The 16,795-nt window shown below is 43.7% G+C and overlaps 1 protein-coding gene across 3 annotated transcripts in view; it reads left to right on the top strand.

Moving 5' to 3' along the window:
• setdb1a (SET domain bifurcated histone lysine methyltransferase 1a) overlaps nucleotides 1-16,701 on the top strand; it is a 32,452-nt gene extending 15,751 nt beyond the window's left edge. For 2 of the 3 annotated variants that reach the window (XM_080531172.1, XM_080531170.1), the window contains exons 10-20: nucleotides 2,585-2,660; nucleotides 3,130-3,241; nucleotides 3,783-3,996; nucleotides 4,784-5,136; nucleotides 8,177-8,293; nucleotides 10,598-10,767; nucleotides 11,814-11,939; nucleotides 13,921-14,127; nucleotides 15,554-15,717; nucleotides 16,075-16,163; nucleotides 16,522-16,701. In XM_080531172.1, the coding sequence (XP_080387298.1) occupies nucleotides 2,585-2,660; nucleotides 3,130-3,241; nucleotides 3,783-3,996; nucleotides 4,784-5,136; nucleotides 8,177-8,293; nucleotides 10,598-10,767; nucleotides 11,814-11,939; nucleotides 13,921-14,127; nucleotides 15,554-15,717; nucleotides 16,075-16,163; nucleotides 16,522-16,645 (1,752 nt within the window). In that variant the 3' untranslated portion in view covers nucleotides 16,646-16,701. The remainder of the gene's footprint in view (nucleotides 1-2,584; nucleotides 2,661-3,129; nucleotides 3,242-3,782; nucleotides 3,997-4,783; nucleotides 5,137-8,176; nucleotides 8,294-10,597; nucleotides 10,768-11,813; nucleotides 11,940-13,920; nucleotides 14,128-15,553; nucleotides 15,718-16,074; nucleotides 16,164-16,521) is intronic. The other variant, XM_080531171.1, reaches the window with a different exon arrangement.
• Nucleotides 16,702-16,795: the final 94 nt, after the last annotated feature.

Raw genomic sequence — 16,795 nt, 5'->3', positions numbered from 1 at the left:
AATAAATCTTGAGTTTCCCAGAAGGGCAGATTTGTTTGCAACAAATTCACAAGTTCAAATTCAAAGCCTGCTAACACATACAGTACACTCACTGAGCAACTCATTAGGAACACTATACTAATACTGGGTAGGGCCTCCCATTGCTCTCAAATCATCCTCTATTCTTTGTGGCATAGATTCCACAAGATGTTGGAAACATTCCTTTGATATTCTGGTCCATGATGACATGATTGCATCACACAATTCCTGCAGATTTATCAGGTGCAGCTGTGAATCTCCCGTTCTAGCACATCAGGTGTTTTATAGGATTCAGACACGGTGACCGGGAAGGCCACTGCAGAACACTGAACTCACTGTCATGTTCATGAAACCAGTTTAAGATGACTTTTGCTTTGTGACATGGTGCATTATCATGCTGGAAGTAGCCATTGGAAGATGGGTACATTGTGGCCATAAAGGGGCACATGGTCAGCAACAATATTCAAATAGGCTGTGGCATTCAAGCGATGATTGATTGGTATTAAGGGGCCCAAAGTGTGCCAAGAAAACATTCCCCACCCCATTACACCACCTGAATGAATAGAAGGTGTACAAGTGTTCCTAATAAAGTGTTTAGTGAGTGTATATTCAGGGTTTGACGCTTACCTTTTCGCCAGGTAGCACTGTGCTACCATGTCAAAAAATTTAGTAGCACACCAAGAATTTCAGTAGCACAATGAAAATTGCGCAATTTTCGTATGACGACAACAAATTATCATAATCATAACATATCAGAATTATCATAACCGGCTCTTGACACTGTAGGTGTTTATTAATGCCTGTGTGGTGTTATTTTTAAATGTTGACATTTTTGAGTTAGTAATTCATAAAATACAAAGGTTCCATCTCACAGAACGTAAAAACTTTGACGCTCAATATCTCTGAACTGCCCTAAGCGGAGATAGAACCTTATCATTCTAAACGGAGATAGAACCTTATCATTCTAAACGGAGATAGAACCTTATCATTCTAAACGGAGATAGAACCTTCTCATTCTAAACGGAGATAGAACCTTCTCATTCTAAACGGAGATAGAACCTTATCATTCTAAACGGAGATAGAACCTTATCATTCTAAACGGAGATAGAACCTTATCATTCTAAACGGAGATAGAACCTTATCATTCTAAACGGAGATAGAACCTTATCATTCTAAACGGAGATAGAACCTTATCATTCTAAACGGAGATAGAACCTTCTCATTCTAAACGGAGATAGAACCTTATCATTCTAAACGGAGATAGAACCTTATCATTCTAAACGGAGATAGAACCTTATCATTCTAAACGGAGATAGAACCTTATCATTCTAAACGGAGATAGACTTTGTATGTTAATATCAAAGGACCATGTTGGAAATAGGTGTTCACACTTTCACATGTCATCCCTTGGATTACTGCTTACTGTCGAACCATGAATAAACTCAATCAATCAATCAATCAAAGAGACAAAGCGGAGATTCCTTATTTGACAGCATCTAGACAACACAGCTCTGAGTCTGCCCAACCAGGTTAATGCCAGCACTCCAAAACCAACTCAGTAATCAATCAGCCAAACAGCAGTGAATATGCAAACCGTATAGCAGCCATTAATATGCAGCATACACAGGTAAGCCTACCTGGCTTCTGTGATTGTCTTTGGCTGCAGGTCCCGAAGTTAATATGTTGACAAGTTCAGTGATTTATCTCCTATGGTCACTTGTGATCATGAGGGACATGATCCCCATGATCTCTTACTCAGGGACACAGAGGCTCTCACAGTATGAATGAATGAATGAATGGTCTTTATTGTCATTGCTATAGTACAGGTACCAAACAACGAAATTTAGGAGGGGTGGCTCCCCTGGTGTTAGTAAAAAAAAAAAATGTGTCGCACTGGTGCGATTGAATGTATTTCCAAGTCGCACAGAAATATATTCACTCGCAAATGCGACCAAAACAGTCGCACTGTCGAACCCTGGTATATTACACATAACATCACAGTACTGTTGTGGTTTGTATTGGCTGGGTGTGCAAAGCCGACTGTTTAACTCACACTGAGGATAGCTTAGCTTAGTGATAGGATGAATTCTGATATTGAAGTATAAAAGTCACGTCGGTGTAGAATAAAGTTGCTTGCTCAATAGAAAGTAGATAATTTAGGCATATCTGATGTAATCACAGCGTACATGTCAGTGGTCAAGACATGAATGAGCAAATGACTGAAAGAACTGTCTTCTCTTTATAGTAGTGGACAGAGAGAAACTAGCTGGCACCTAGGTCTTAAAGAGCTTGACAACCGCTCCATAATGCTTTGTGCCGTATAAGTCTACCTATCATGTGTGCCAACTGAAGGACCCTCCGTAACTGACCACTTGGACGTATCAATATCACTCAGAATCTGTAAGCGGCTGGACACTGACCAGGAAACGTGTAACATGTCACCTAAGTGCTATCTGAGCTGCTTGTTTGCTTGTTGCTGTTTGAGCATGATTTGCTGACATTGAGAAACTCACTTAGTGTGTGTGTGTGTGTGTGTAGTTAAGTCAAGTGTTGATGTGTTTCTCAGGATGACAACCACAAGGAGTGGATCTTCCGAGGCTCTCTGCGTCTGGAGCACCTGACCAGCATGAGAAGAAAGCTAAGTAAGCATGCCCCAAGTGACAACCCCCCCAAACATCAGTGGCAGGCCTCTTTATATAGTTAGTTCTGCTCATTGTTATTATTATTATTAATTACATACATTATTATATTTTGAGATACAAAACAGGGTCAGTTCAGATGGTTCCCAGCATTACGCGGCCCTTAACGGCGGCAGTTTACGGTATCTGGTTTTGGTTGGAAAGTATATTACTTAAGGAGACCGGGAGTGCTTACGGTTGGACTGCTTCAGCATATAATGGAACTTTATAGCAGTACTACAGTTCAGTGAAAATACAATACAGTACAGTAATCTTAAGTTAAACTTTCCTACAATCAGTTAGGTACTGATCATCTAACATTACATTTTCTATCACACAACCTTCCATTCATTCATGTTTATGCTAGGAGACATAGCATGGACAGTGTGATTGTTTACCTATTGAGCACACTCTTTCTTTGTCTGTCATCCAGGTGCTGTTACACCAACTGTGAACTCTAGCTCGGCTGCAGCTAGCAGACCTCAGGTCAAACAGGCCTCCCCGTCCACTGCAACACCAGCTGTTAAATTCTCACTACCCACAGAGTCAGTAGCGTTTATTGATGTTCCAGTCATTGTGTTTGGTAAAAGTCATTTGAAAAATGTGTATACGGTACTTTATATATATATATATTTACGTTAAAGGTAAACTACAGGATGGCATGTACTGTGTTCTGTGAAAAGAGAAGATTATAGTTCACATTCATTATTTCTAGTATTGGCCCCTGGGCCTAGCATAGATTACTTTTTTTATCATGATGACTGATGTACATGCAACATTTTATGATGGTGTTTATCTTGGTCCTTCACGACTCACGAGTTCAGTTAATTTGATTTTATTTACAGGAATTCGTCTCACACCTTAAGCACACAGACAGGTGATAGACAGTGCAAACTGTATAGATTTATTTTTTTTAAAGACAACATTACAATAACCACACAGACAGGTGATAGACAGATAGTGCCACTGACAATGCAAGCTGTGCAGAAATAATTGTCAAAAAGGTTTGACAATCCACAAATTAATGTTTTCCTCCCTTACTAATTTCCCTTGACAAACTCGTGCCTCTGCTGATGATGACATCAGGAAGGCCAGTGATCAGGCTGGCGCAGCCTCAGATATCTCTGCGGGCCTGTCTGAAGGTCCGGTGGTGGCCTACACCCCCCACCGCTGCTGCCCCGCATGCTTGGACCGCCTCAGGCCCAAGGGCGAGACCAACCACCGCAGGGACAACCCGCTGGGCGTGCCAATGCTCTACGACTTCCACCGCATCAAGGGCCTCCGACATGTTGACGGAAAGGTAAACAAGCTGGTACCTGACAGGGACATGCAGTAATACAGCCCAGTGTTTCCCACAGGGTTTTGTGAGTCTGGAGGGTGGAACATGCATAAAAAAATAGAATAGGTCTTGTGGCGGGTCAAATTAGACTATGGCGGCCAGCCACAGTCTCGTCTGTATGGGAAACACTGCAGCACGATACAACTCTTTATCCCTTTGTTATCTTGTTTGCTCTCCTAGTAACACACTCGCAAGCAGCTAACTGACTGGAGTAGAACATTCAATTCAATTTAGTGCATTGAAGCTTTAATTGGATTTGTCAAGGCTGGACTGTCAAGGCTGCAGGATAGGCTCATTGTAATGGGTGAATGCAGTAATGTCTATCAAACACACCTTTCTGTATAATGTTCCATACATTACAGTGAGCCCAACCATTTCATAGGATATTCCTTAAGTTCAGCAATTGGTGACACACCGTGACAGTGCAGTTCTATTACTATTGGCATCTCTAAGTAATAGAGTGATCTCTATTATCTCAAAGTAATTCATCTGAGATACTCACTCATACATTTTATTGACAAGACATAACATGAACAGGTTATTTACAGTGCCTGAACGTTGAAACGATTAGCATGAAGAATGGCTTGACTTGTGCTCATCAAAAATGAATAAGCTATATTATGCTAATGCTGTCTTCCATGGCCCCCCTGATCTCCCTCCACCTCTCCGACTGTGGTCCCCCTCTCTCTATCATCCATCTGTCCTTCCGGTCTCCCCTATCTCTCCTCCTCTCCGGTTCCTCTTTCAGAGGTGGTGCCACATATCCTATCGTTCCCCATGTGGTCTGAGCTTGAACGACATGTCGGCGGTGCAGGACTACCTGCAACAGACGCGCTGTGACTTCCTGTTCCTGGAGATGTTCTGCCTGGACCCCCACCTATCCGTGACGAACACCTATGAGCCCCGGCCCCCCAAGGTGTTCCTCCAAGACCTGACTCTGGGGAAAGAGATCCGGCCGCTGTCCTGCCTAAATGAGCTGAACTTGCTCCGCCCCCCGTCTGTGACCTATAACAAGGACTGCGTGGCGTCCAAGGGAGTGTCCATCAACAAGAGCCTGGACTTCCTGGTGGGGTGTGACTGCACCAACGGCTGCAGGGACAGGTGTGTTTGTGTGTGTGCGTGTGCACGTGTTGTTTTGAAACTCCTACTACGTAGTTCATAAACAGGGGTGCACATAACATTTTGGGGCCAGTGCTCAGAGGAGCACCTAGGGATGCTGCTTGGTGCTCCCCGAGCTCGCGAGTCACGACCCGTCCCACAGGATGGATAAAAAATTAAACTTTTCAACAAAAAGTTACAGCCTAAGCATTTATTTATGCTACAAGCTCATCATCATCACTGCTCCCTTGACTGCTGTTATCACTGTCCTCTACCTGTACCATGGTAGAGGATGTTGTAGGCTTACTCCTCCCCCCCTGGTTGAGCCTGCGATCAGCTGTTTGCATCCAAAGGTCAACAGCTGGCTTTGGGTCAAACATCTCTGTTGTCATCTCAGACAGGTGGATGTGCATCAGGGATGAGAGGCGAGAGTCTGACAGGCGGGATCTGTACTTTTTCTGTTTTTTTTCTGTTTTTTATGATATTGAGGTGTGAAAATCCCCTCTCACATGCAGCACTGCTCAAGGGCAGTGTAAGGGACAACAGAATGACTTTCCAAATGTTGGAGTAAGTCTCTGGGTTGCTTGTCTTCACTATGTTGACCAAGTCATACACTGAGGAGGCTGCTAACCGTTTTGCTGACTGCTTTAACCTCATCCATTCTCTTAGAGTGGAGTCTTTGTCAACAGACATGATGGCCTCATAATTCTGGAGGATGCCATCAAGCACTGGCGGACTCAGGGGGGGGGCAGGGGGGGCGACCTCCTGGTGCCCCCACGGTTGAAAAACGTCTCGCTGAAGTGCCCTTTTGAGTTGCAAAAATGCCCTTTTGAGTGGCAACAATTAGAGGGCGTGCCCTATTGGTGCCCCTCCAATGGTCTAAATTTTACCATGTGCCCCCCACAGTTGAAAAACGTTGCACTAAAGTGCCCTTTTGGGTGGCGAAATGAGAGGATGTGCCCTATTGGCTGCCCTTCCAATGGTCTAAACTTGACCATGTGCACTGATGGGGTCCCATGTTGTGCAGTAGGTGCCCTTTTTTTCTTTTCGCCCTTGCCCTTCAAACAGCCTGGGTCCGCCACTGCCATCAAGTGTGGTGTTGCCAAAACTGTGGAGGCCTTTAATTTCCTGAGGCCAAGTTGAAGGATCAAAAATTAGAAATTGATCACATGACTTGAGGCATTCATATCGGGTTTCAAACTCTTCAATTAGACCTCTCAGTACATGAATCTTGTCCCTGTCAGCATCTGCATTTGCAACAGCCTCTTTCCTGTACTTGCCATCACTGTCAAGCAGAAGTGTCAGCTGTCCAATAGCTACCATGAGCTCATCTTTGCATTCACCAATACTCAACTTATTTTGCTGGAACTTGAGGGAGAGGAACTGTAAGATTCCTCCAGTGTCGAGCATGTTGGCTAGGAAACAGTGAAAGTGCTGAGTGCAGACATGTTTCAGGTCACTGTTCTCACTTGTAGCCAGTTGAATTTTGATGGCAGGTAATAGTCTCCATATTTTCAAGAGAGTCTTCTGTCTCCATGCAGACCATCTAATATTGTGGAACTTTCCTAGTTTTAGGAAGGCAATGCCATTCTCATCACACAGTTTCTGTAGTTGTGCTGTTCTTTTTGCACCCCCCTTCTGCAAATAAAAGCTAAGCAACTTGACAACAGAACGATTGAATGACTCACAGTATGGTACCATGCGATCAGTTGACTTCGCGGTGTTCTCCAGGGTGTGGGCCGTGCACATTATGTGCACCAGGGAATCCCCGATGACCACGTTCTGACGTAATTTGGGAATGACGCCGTTGTATACTCCCACGTTGACAGCCGCTCCGTCGGTGCACACAGAGACTAACTTCGACTGCCACTCCTCCGCGAGACCACATTCCTGGAATAGTTGCACAAGTCCATCCACTATGTCCTGTGCTGATCGCTTCACCCCCAGATGAATTAATCCAAGGAAATCTGAGCTAACCTCTCCGTTGCTCGACAGTCGACACCGACACAATGTACACGATTTCCCGCTCGGTTTTGTTGATGTCTTCTGATCCGTCAAAGAGCAGACCCCAGAATTCTTAAACAGTTCCGAGCTGATTGATTGTGCGATAGTCTGCACGATGCAGGACCCTGCTTCTCGTGTATGATATGCACTCCCGACATTAACTCCAAGCCTCTCGAATAGAGGAATGTCCTCTTCAAATGAACGCATTGGGCGTGCATGTTTCGCTTTGTGAAAGGCCAGGAGAAATATATTACACAGTCCTTGACGCTGTTCTTCACTTGTCCTGCCACCTGTCAAGCGGGCGACTGCGATCCTGGCTGCTCCTGTTATCAATAGTTTAAACTATCTTAACGTGCTCTTTGCTTTTCTCATGCTTATCAAACGGTGGATGACTGAAATTCTTTGTCCCCAAATAAAAAGCGTTGCTTTTTTCGGCCAGATTGGGATGCTCACAGCATATTTTGCACCACATCACGGTGCGCTCATCATTAGCCATTAGCCAGCAGACATCCTGCAGCCACTTTTCAACAAATGCACGTTTTCTGTGCGGCTCAGGTAATGGCTCAGTCTGGTGTTTTTTTTTAGGAGGTGGCGGAACACCAAAATAATTACTTAGTGGGGCTTGCTTCTTGGACATTTTGACGGCTCGTCGGGTGCCTCAGTGGTGCAGCAGTCAGCAGTTAGCAGTTGGATTTTGAGGAAATAAATTCCTCTACCAGCGGTTCCAGCTGTTGTTGCGCAAGAGCGCCTTCATGCGGCTGATCTGCCGCGCAGCATGCATTTTGGCGACGCATGCGCACTGGCGCACCAGTTATGTGCACCCCTGCTCATAAATATAAGTCTATTAGCCAAAGGAAAGAGGTGTCTCGACTCTCGTGTCATCTGAGGGTGATGTCTTGATCAGGGGATATTGAAGGTTGTGTGGGTGATGTCATAGGGGAACATGTAGGTTATGTTGCCCTGTGTTTGTGTTGACGTGTGTGTGTGTGTGTGTGTGTGTGTGTGTGTGTGTGTGTGTGTGTGTGTGTGATATCTCTAGTTCAGGGTGCTCCTGCCATCGGATGATGGTCCAGTCCACAGCCCGGACCAGGGGGGGCACTGAGGGCATCAGTGTAGGCTACACTAACAGGAGACTGGAGAAGCCCCTGGCCACAGGGTGAGATGTCTGTCTGTCTGTCTGTCTCTCTGTCTGTTAATGTCCATCTGATGGCCAAACCAACTGTCTATCCCTCTCTTTCTGAATGATCCCATCTCTCATTTTCTTTTTGTGCGAACACTTTTATGCATTCCAAGAATGTATTGATCAATGCACTGATTTTGAGCGCAGTGGTTTACAGAACTTGGACATCTGCCTGTGTTATTACACACTCTCCCCTGCATAAGGATGGTGCAAGGTCCAGTTTGAGACACACAAGGTCACTGTGACTTGGAAAACATACAGTGGGTTCGGAAAGTATTCAGACCCCCTTACATTTTTCACTCTTTGCAGCCATTTGCTAAAATCAATTAATTTCATTTTTTTCCTCGTTCATACACACACAGCACCCAATATTGTCAGAAAAACACAGACTTGTAGACATTTTTGCAGATTTATTACAAAATAAACACTGAAATATCACATAGCCATAAGTATTCAGACCCTTTGCTGTGACACTTGTATATTTAACTCAGGTGCTGTCCAATTCTTCTGATCATCCTTGAGATGGGCCTACACCTTCATTGGAGTCCAGCTGTGCTTAATTATATTGATTGGGAAAAGTACACACCTGTCAATATAAGACCTTATAGCTCACAGTGTAAAGTCAGAGCAAATGAGAATCATGAGGTCGAAGGAACTGACTGAAGAGCTGAGAGACAGAATTGTGGCAAGGCACAGATCTGGCCACGGCTACCAAAAAAATTCTGTTGCACTTAAGGTTCCTAAGAGCACAGTGGCCTCCATAATCCTAAAATGGAAGAAGTTTGGGACGACCAGGACTCTTCCTCGAACTGGCCGTCTGGCCAAACTGAGCATCCGGGGGAGAAGAGCCTTGGTGAGAGAGGTAAAGAAGAACCCAAAGATCACTCTGGCTGAGTTCCAGAGATGCAGCGGGGAGATGGGACAAAGTTCTAGAAAGACAACCATCACTGCAGCCCTCCACCAGTCGGGGCTTTATGGCAGAGTGGCCCGATGGAAGCCTCTCCTCAGTGCAAAACACATGAAAGCCGCATCGAGTTTGCCAAAAAACACCTGAAGGACTTCCAGACTCTGAGAAATAACATTCTCTGGTCTGATGAGACCAAAATCTAACTTTTTGGTCTTAATTCTAAGAGGTATGTGTGGAGAACACCTGGCACTGCTCATCACCTGCCTAATACCATCCCTACAGTGAAGCGTGGTGGTGGCAGCATCAGGCTGTGGGGGTGTTTTTCAGCTGCAGGGACAGGATGACTGGTTGCAATTGAAGGAAATATGAATGCAGCCAAGTACATTGATATCCTGGACAAAAACCTTTTCCAGAGTGTTCACGACCTCAGAATGGGCAGAAGGTTCAAGGTCAACAAGACAATGATCCCAAGCACACAGCTAAAATAACGAGTGGTTATAATGAGTGGTTTCAGAACAACTCTGTGAATGTTCTTGAATGGCCGAGCCAGAGTCCTGACTTAAATCCAATTGAGCATCTCTGGAGAGACCTGAAGATGGCTGTCCACCAACGTTCACCATCCAACCTGACAGAACTGGAGAGGATCTGTAAGGAGGAATGGCAAAAGATCCCCAAATCCAGGTGTGAAAAACTTGTTGGATCATTCCCAAGAAGACTCATGGCTGTATTGGCTCAAAAAGGTGCTTCTACTAAATACTGAGCAAAGGGTCTGAATACTTATGGCCATGTGATATTTCAGTGTTTATTTTGTAATAAATCTGCAAAAGTTTTGACAAGTCTGTGTTTTTCTGACAATATTGGGTGCTGTGTGTGCATGAACGAGGAAAGAAATGAAATTAATTGATTTTAGCAAATGGCTGCAATATGACAAAGGGTGAAAAATGAAGGGGGTCTGAATACTTTCCGAACCCACTGTAGGTGGATGGGAGAGCTGATCATGCCACTTGGTCAAATAAGAGTGGACGAATCCCAACAAATGAATCAGTCGTTACATTGAGGTGTGGTTCTCACATAGTATAAAGAACAGGTGTTTTCAGTTAATTCTTGCAAACCGACTCTGGACCTTGTTATCTTGTAATCTTCGCCTCCTGAAACTTGATTTCCACTACACTGTCTGACAGTTTGTGTGTTTGTCTGGGTGACAGTTTGTGTGTTTGTTTGTGTTTTTTAGAATGTACAAATCTGACCAACAAGAAAAATGAATGATTGCTATTTTATCTCTTCTCCCCTTTGGTCCTTCTCTGCATGCAAGTCACATGTGAGTAACAACTATAACAACAACCCCCCCATCCCCCTTCTGTGTTTCCCTGCAGGCTGTATGAGTGTAACGCCCTGTGTCGCTGTGATCCGCGCATGTGCTCTAACCGGGTGGTGCAGCAGGGCCCCCAGCTGAGGCTGCAGGTCTTCATGACCCTAAGCAAGGGCTGGGGTATCCGCTGCCTGGATGATGTGGCCAAGGGCTCCTTCATCTGCACCTACGCTGGTGAGGCTGGAGCTGGAGCTTTGATCAGCCTTGAAAATTCAAGCCTGAGCTGATCTGCAAAACCATTTGTGACAGCAGCTGGTGAAAGCTGGAACAAGTCGGCAACTGACCAAAGTTTCAGACTTTTATTCTGACAAATTTCAACATTGTTGAAAGTCAATGACACACTTACTAGTCAAGCCAAAATATTGCAATGCAATGGATTCAGTGGGTAATCCCCACTACTACCTAGTTAGTGTAGAGTAGTGGGGATTACTTTCCAAATCCATTGCATTGCAATGTTTTGACTTGACTAGTGAGTGTCATTGATTTTCAACAACGTTGACATTTATTTACATTTTGCTGAATAAAAGTCTGAACATTTTGATTGGTTGCCGAACTCGTTCCCGCTTTCACCAGCTGCTGTCACATTTATAAGCCTGAACCCGACTTGAAGCCAGAATCTCTTAATTGAGTTTCAAATAATATTAGGAAGCAGAGTGCTGCGCTCAAACATTGGTTATTTTTTTCTCTGTTGCAAAGTAAGATATAGAAATTAAAAAACTGCATATCTCTTGTTCAAGTAGGATAGTGCGAGAGGGGGAGAGAGAGTGAACTTATGCACAACTAGTCTCCAGCTGCGGCACATTTAACTACCTTGTTCCTCTTTTATTGCGATATCACCCTGCGTCCTCCCCGGTTACGAGGGTTGCCAACTGTCCCGTATTAGCCGGGAAGTCCTGTATTTTGGGCTCGATGAATATACGGAACCTGTATATTGCCTGTATATTTGCCCTGTATATTTGCCCTGTATATTCATCCAATCACAGGCCCCCTCATGCGTACGTATAGCGTAAATGCGGCAATTCTTGCAAACCCCCCGTCCTGTGCTGTGGCACGCCATCTTTTGTCCCGTATTTGGTAGTGAGAAAGTTGGCAACCCTACCCGCCGTGGAAAGCCATATATCAATATCACCCTGCGTCCTCCCGCCGTTACACAAACTGACCACAATATTCTTCTCAATGTTAAATGTTCTTTACCCTTGTCTTTGCGCCATCTCTCTCAGGTACAATCTGTCCCAGTGATGGAGCAAAGAGCAGCATGTATAACATCAAACTGAATCACATCGAGGGGGCGGAGAGCCGCAAGGAGGGCTACGAGAGTGAGGCCCCCTGCTCTGACGAAGAGATGGGTACGGATGACCGACAGGCTAGCCTCACCAGCAGGCATAATTTCAGAGCTGTCTTTCTCTGTGTTTTTCTGAGCCTCTATGGCTCAGTTGGTAGAGCATGGTGCTAACAACGCTTAGGTTGTGGGTTCGATTCCTGCTGGGACCATATACTGAGAAATGTATGCACTCGTCAAGTCGTTTGGATAAAAGCGTCAGCTAAATGTCATATATTTTCAAACATACATGGCATAGATATATGACATTCAACAACAGCTAAATAATTCCACCAATCTATGTGTATGTTTGAAAATACAGTGGGGAGAACAAGTATTTGATACACTGCTGATTTTGCAGGTTTTCCCACTTAGAAATAATGTAGAGGTCTGTAATTTTTATCATAGGTACACTTCAACTGTGAGAGACGGAATCTAAAACAAAAATCCAGAAAATCACATTGTATGACTTTTAAATAATTAATCTGCATTTTATTGTATGAAATAAGTATTTGATCACCTACCAACCAGTAATAATTCCAGCTCTCACAGACCTGTTAGTTTTTCTTTAAGAAGCTCTCCTATTCTCCACTCATTACCTGTATTAACTGCACCTGTTTGAACTCGTTACCTTTATAAAAGACACCTCTCCACACACTCAATCAATCAGACCCCAACCTCTCCACAATGGGCAAGACCTGCACAAGGCTGGGATGGGCTACAGGACAATAGGGAAGCAGCTTGGTGAGAAGGCAACAACTGTTGGCGCAATTATTAGAAAATGGAAGAAATTTAAGATGACGGTCAATCTCCCTCGGTCTGGGGCTCCATGCAAGATCTCACCTCGTGGGGCATCAATGATCATAAGAAAGGTGAGGGATCAGCCCAGAACTACACGGCAGGACCTGGTCAATGACCTGAAGAGAGCGGGGACCACAGTCTCAAAGAAAACTATCAGTAACACACTACGCCGTCAGGGATTAAAATCCTGTAGCGCACGCAAGGTCCCCCTGCTCAAGCCAGCGCATGTCCAGGCCCGTCTGAGGTTTGCCAATGATCATCTGGATGATCCAGAGGAGGAATGGGAGAAGGTCATGTGGTCTGATGAGACCAAAATAGAGCTTTTTGGCATAAACTCCACTCACCGTGTTTGGAGGAAGAAGAAGGATGAGTACAACCCCAAGAACACCATCCCAACCGTGAAGCATGGAGGTGGAAACATCATTCTTTGGGGATGCTTTTCTGCAAAGGGGACAGGACGAATGCACCGTATTGAGGGGAGGATGGATGGGGCCAAGTATCGCGAGATCTTGTAAGAGCATTGAAGATGGGTCGTGGCTGGGTCTTTCAGCATGACAACGACCCGAAACACACAGCCAGGGCAACTAAGGACTGGAGTGGCTCCGTAAGAAGCATCTCAAGGTCCTGGAGTGGCCTAGCCAGTCTCCAGACCTGAACCCAATAGAAAATCTTTGGAGGGAGCTGAAAGTCTGTGTTGCCCAGCGACAGCCCCGAAACCTGAAGGATCTGGAGAAGATCTGTATGGAGGAGTGGGCCCAAATCCCTGCTGCAGTGTGTAAAAAATGTTATTATAAAATTAGTGTGTGCAAACCTGGTCAAGAACTACAGGAAACGTCTGATCTCTGTAATTGCAAACAAAGGTTTCTTTACCAAATATTAAGTTCTGTTTTTCTGATGTATCAAATACTTATTTCATGCAATAAAATGTAAATTAATTACTTTAAAATCATACACATTTTTTTTTAGATTCTGTCTCTCACAGTTGAAGTGTACCTATGATAAAAATTACAGACCTCTACATTCTTTCTAAGTGGGAAAACGTGCAAAATCAGCAGTGTATCAAATACTTGTTCTCCCCACTGTATATGCCATTGAGAAACACTGATTAAAAAATAACTATATGAATGGCATAGTCACATGTCCAATGAACACACAGGGAGCAGAGAATGCTTTTATATGTTGCTGTTCTCTATCTGTTTCAAAACTAGAAGAGCTCAAAGAAGAAGATGACAATATTAAACATGATAATGATGGGGGAAAGTGCCAGGATGAAGATGAGGAAGAGGATGAGGATGAGAAAGCAATCAGCGAGTTTGATGGCAGCTCTGTCGACTCTGATTACAACTTTGAAGAAAAAGTCTCCCCTTACGAAAGGAGCTACATCACTCGCAGGAGCGCCAAATTCTTCCAGGAGGGTAAGACTGAGGGGAGAGAAAGAGAGAGAGGGGGTGTGACGCAGAATAATACACAGAGTTGAAAAACACAAAGATTTTGTAAAGAAAGAAAAAAGGAAAGCCAGTTTAGTAGAGGATTGTTGAACTCTTGACACTCTGATTTTATGAGTAATACAGTAGGACTTAACTGACAAGAGTATCAACATCAGAATAGATTTTATTCCATCCAATGTACAGGTACAATTTCTTAGGCTTAGGCTTCTTAGGCGTAAATTAAATTCTTAGGTTAGGTTCTTCGACGTTGGCATTGCAGCAGGATACAACATCAACAATAATAGAATAAAGTAAGTAATAATAAAGTAGAATAAGGTAATAAAGTGATGGTAGTTGTACTACAGTGGACCAGTCGTACTGGTAGAGTCGTACAGTAGTGCAAAATGCTGTACAGGTTACAATTTGATAAAATGCAATATCATACAATATGCAATATAATACAGATATGATGCAGTACAGGAAGTCAAGTAGTAGTCAGGTAGTGTTCAAGTAATCAGGTAGTGTACAGCAGTGGAGGCTGGTGACTTCCAGAATTGAGGAGGCCAATTTTTTTTATATTAAATTGACTTGTAATAAAACGAAATCGACTACATTAAAAATAAAACTGTTCAATAAATCCTAAATGTTCGATGTATAAATCGCGCCAGAATCTCGCTGACTTCCGAGGTCATTTTAAGCAAAAGTATTTGGCCAAATGAGCGATTATTTTCAGGGATGCCATGGGTGTTCTAGACGTGTTCTAGACGATGGGTGCCATGGGTGTTCAGCCATGGGTGTTCTAGACGTGTCCTGCAAAGGACAAGTTGATAGGACACTCGTAGCCACTATGGCGAGTGTTTCTTTGACTGAAGTGACTGGCGAATTCTCAAAATGGCTTCATGTGATTGGACGAACAAAATGTCAATCTTTCAGCCCTGGACTCAATGCATGGTGAGGCCAGGCCTCCCTTGCCCACCCATTTTCAGTGATTTGGCCAATCACATATTGCCATGAAAAAAATTGCATTACATTGACTTCTATGAGAAACCACTTTCCTGGGGGAGGCCTGGCCTCCCTCAATACAAATGGATAGGGATTCTGGCCTGTAGGTGCTTTACAATTGCAATATTGGGTTTTAGCCATGGAAAAATTCAGATTTATGAACAAAACGGAAATAATATTAAATTAAAATGTGTTTTTTTTGTTAAATAAATAAATAAATAAATAAATATAATTATTGCTTTTTAAATCTCTCTCTCTTCTCTCAAATTATTGGGGAGGCCAGGCCTCCTCCACCTCTATGGAGGAGCCTCCACTGGTGTACAGGTACCGGTAGTCATGTAATATATATTATTTTACAGTGAGGATGGTTTGGGGGAGTACATCACTATAATGAAGCACTTCTCTCTCATAGCTCCAGTGAAGGAAACCGGCTCGGTTGCCAAGTCCACTGACTCTTCTGCAAGCGTTGACAGCCCTGAAGAGGACTCCACCACCACTAGGGGTTTCTTTCACAACGAGAAGTCTTGCTTCATCATTGATGCCAAGACAGAAGGGAATATGGGTCGCTACCTCAACGTAAGTGATAATCAATAGTCTGAGGGAGAGGTGTGGGCACTGTTCCAGCGCACACAGTGCGTTGTACTCATCCAATTTTCTCAAAGAACAGCAACACCTTGCCCTGCACTGAGATGAATGGCATTAATAACTACTCAGTCAGACCTAATTAAACAATGTTTGCTAATATATTCTTGTTTATTACATTGTTGTTTTTTATCTTTGTCCTATGCACCAACCACACCAAGTCAATTTCCTGTATTTGCAAATATACTTGGCAATAAAAATAATTCTGATTCAGATTTTGACCTGTCACTAATATGTGTATGGGGGAATTACAAATGACTTGTTTCCCTGTTGCTCCTCTCCCCCCTACAGCACAGCTGCAGTCCTAACCTTTTTGTGCAGAATGTTTTTGTGGACACACATGACCTACGCTTCCCCTGGGTAGCCTTCTTTACCAGCCAGTAAGTGTCCCTCTGTCATTGCCTAGACTACGGGGTTATTGGAGGATCGCAAGTAGGGATGGCCACAAAATAAGAATTCCGCTTTGGGCCCCCTAATAGGTGGAGCCTACCTAGTGCTAATACATACATTGATCTAGTCAAGAACGACCTTCTAAATTGTGTGTTTGTATTAATGTTGATATGTACAAGTCACATGATAAATACTCTGCTAGACTATATAATGGTGATTGTTTCAAAGTTGTATTATCATGTATACTGGGATACAGGGAGTATACCTGCGCCTCTTCAAAAACATAGTAGTAGCAATATCAGCAGTGACTCAACTTGACTTTTTGTCATTTTTGTCTGTCTCTCACAGGCGTGTCCGAGCTGGCACAGAGCTGACATGGGACTACAGGTCTGATATTGGCAATCTGGGGCAGAATTCAAAGCTCTCTATAATTTGTCGCTGTGGCTCCAATGAATGCAGGGGCAAAATATAAAAATGTCGCCGCATCACTACTTGAATGCCATTGTGAATATTTTTAAAATAATTATATTGTTAACCATTATTAATGTGAAAGTGTGTGCTTTTTCAATAAAAAAAACTAAATCGGTTGTCTGATTATGAAATCAATGTTTGATTCGGTTGT

Source organism: Nansenia antarctica (assembly GCF_963989245.1).
Source record: "Nansenia antarctica genome assembly, chromosome: 5".
Taxonomy (NCBI): Eukaryota; Metazoa; Chordata; class Actinopteri; order Argentiniformes; family Microstomatidae; genus Nansenia; species Nansenia antarctica.
This window is presented reverse-complemented; position numbering and strand designations above follow the sequence as displayed.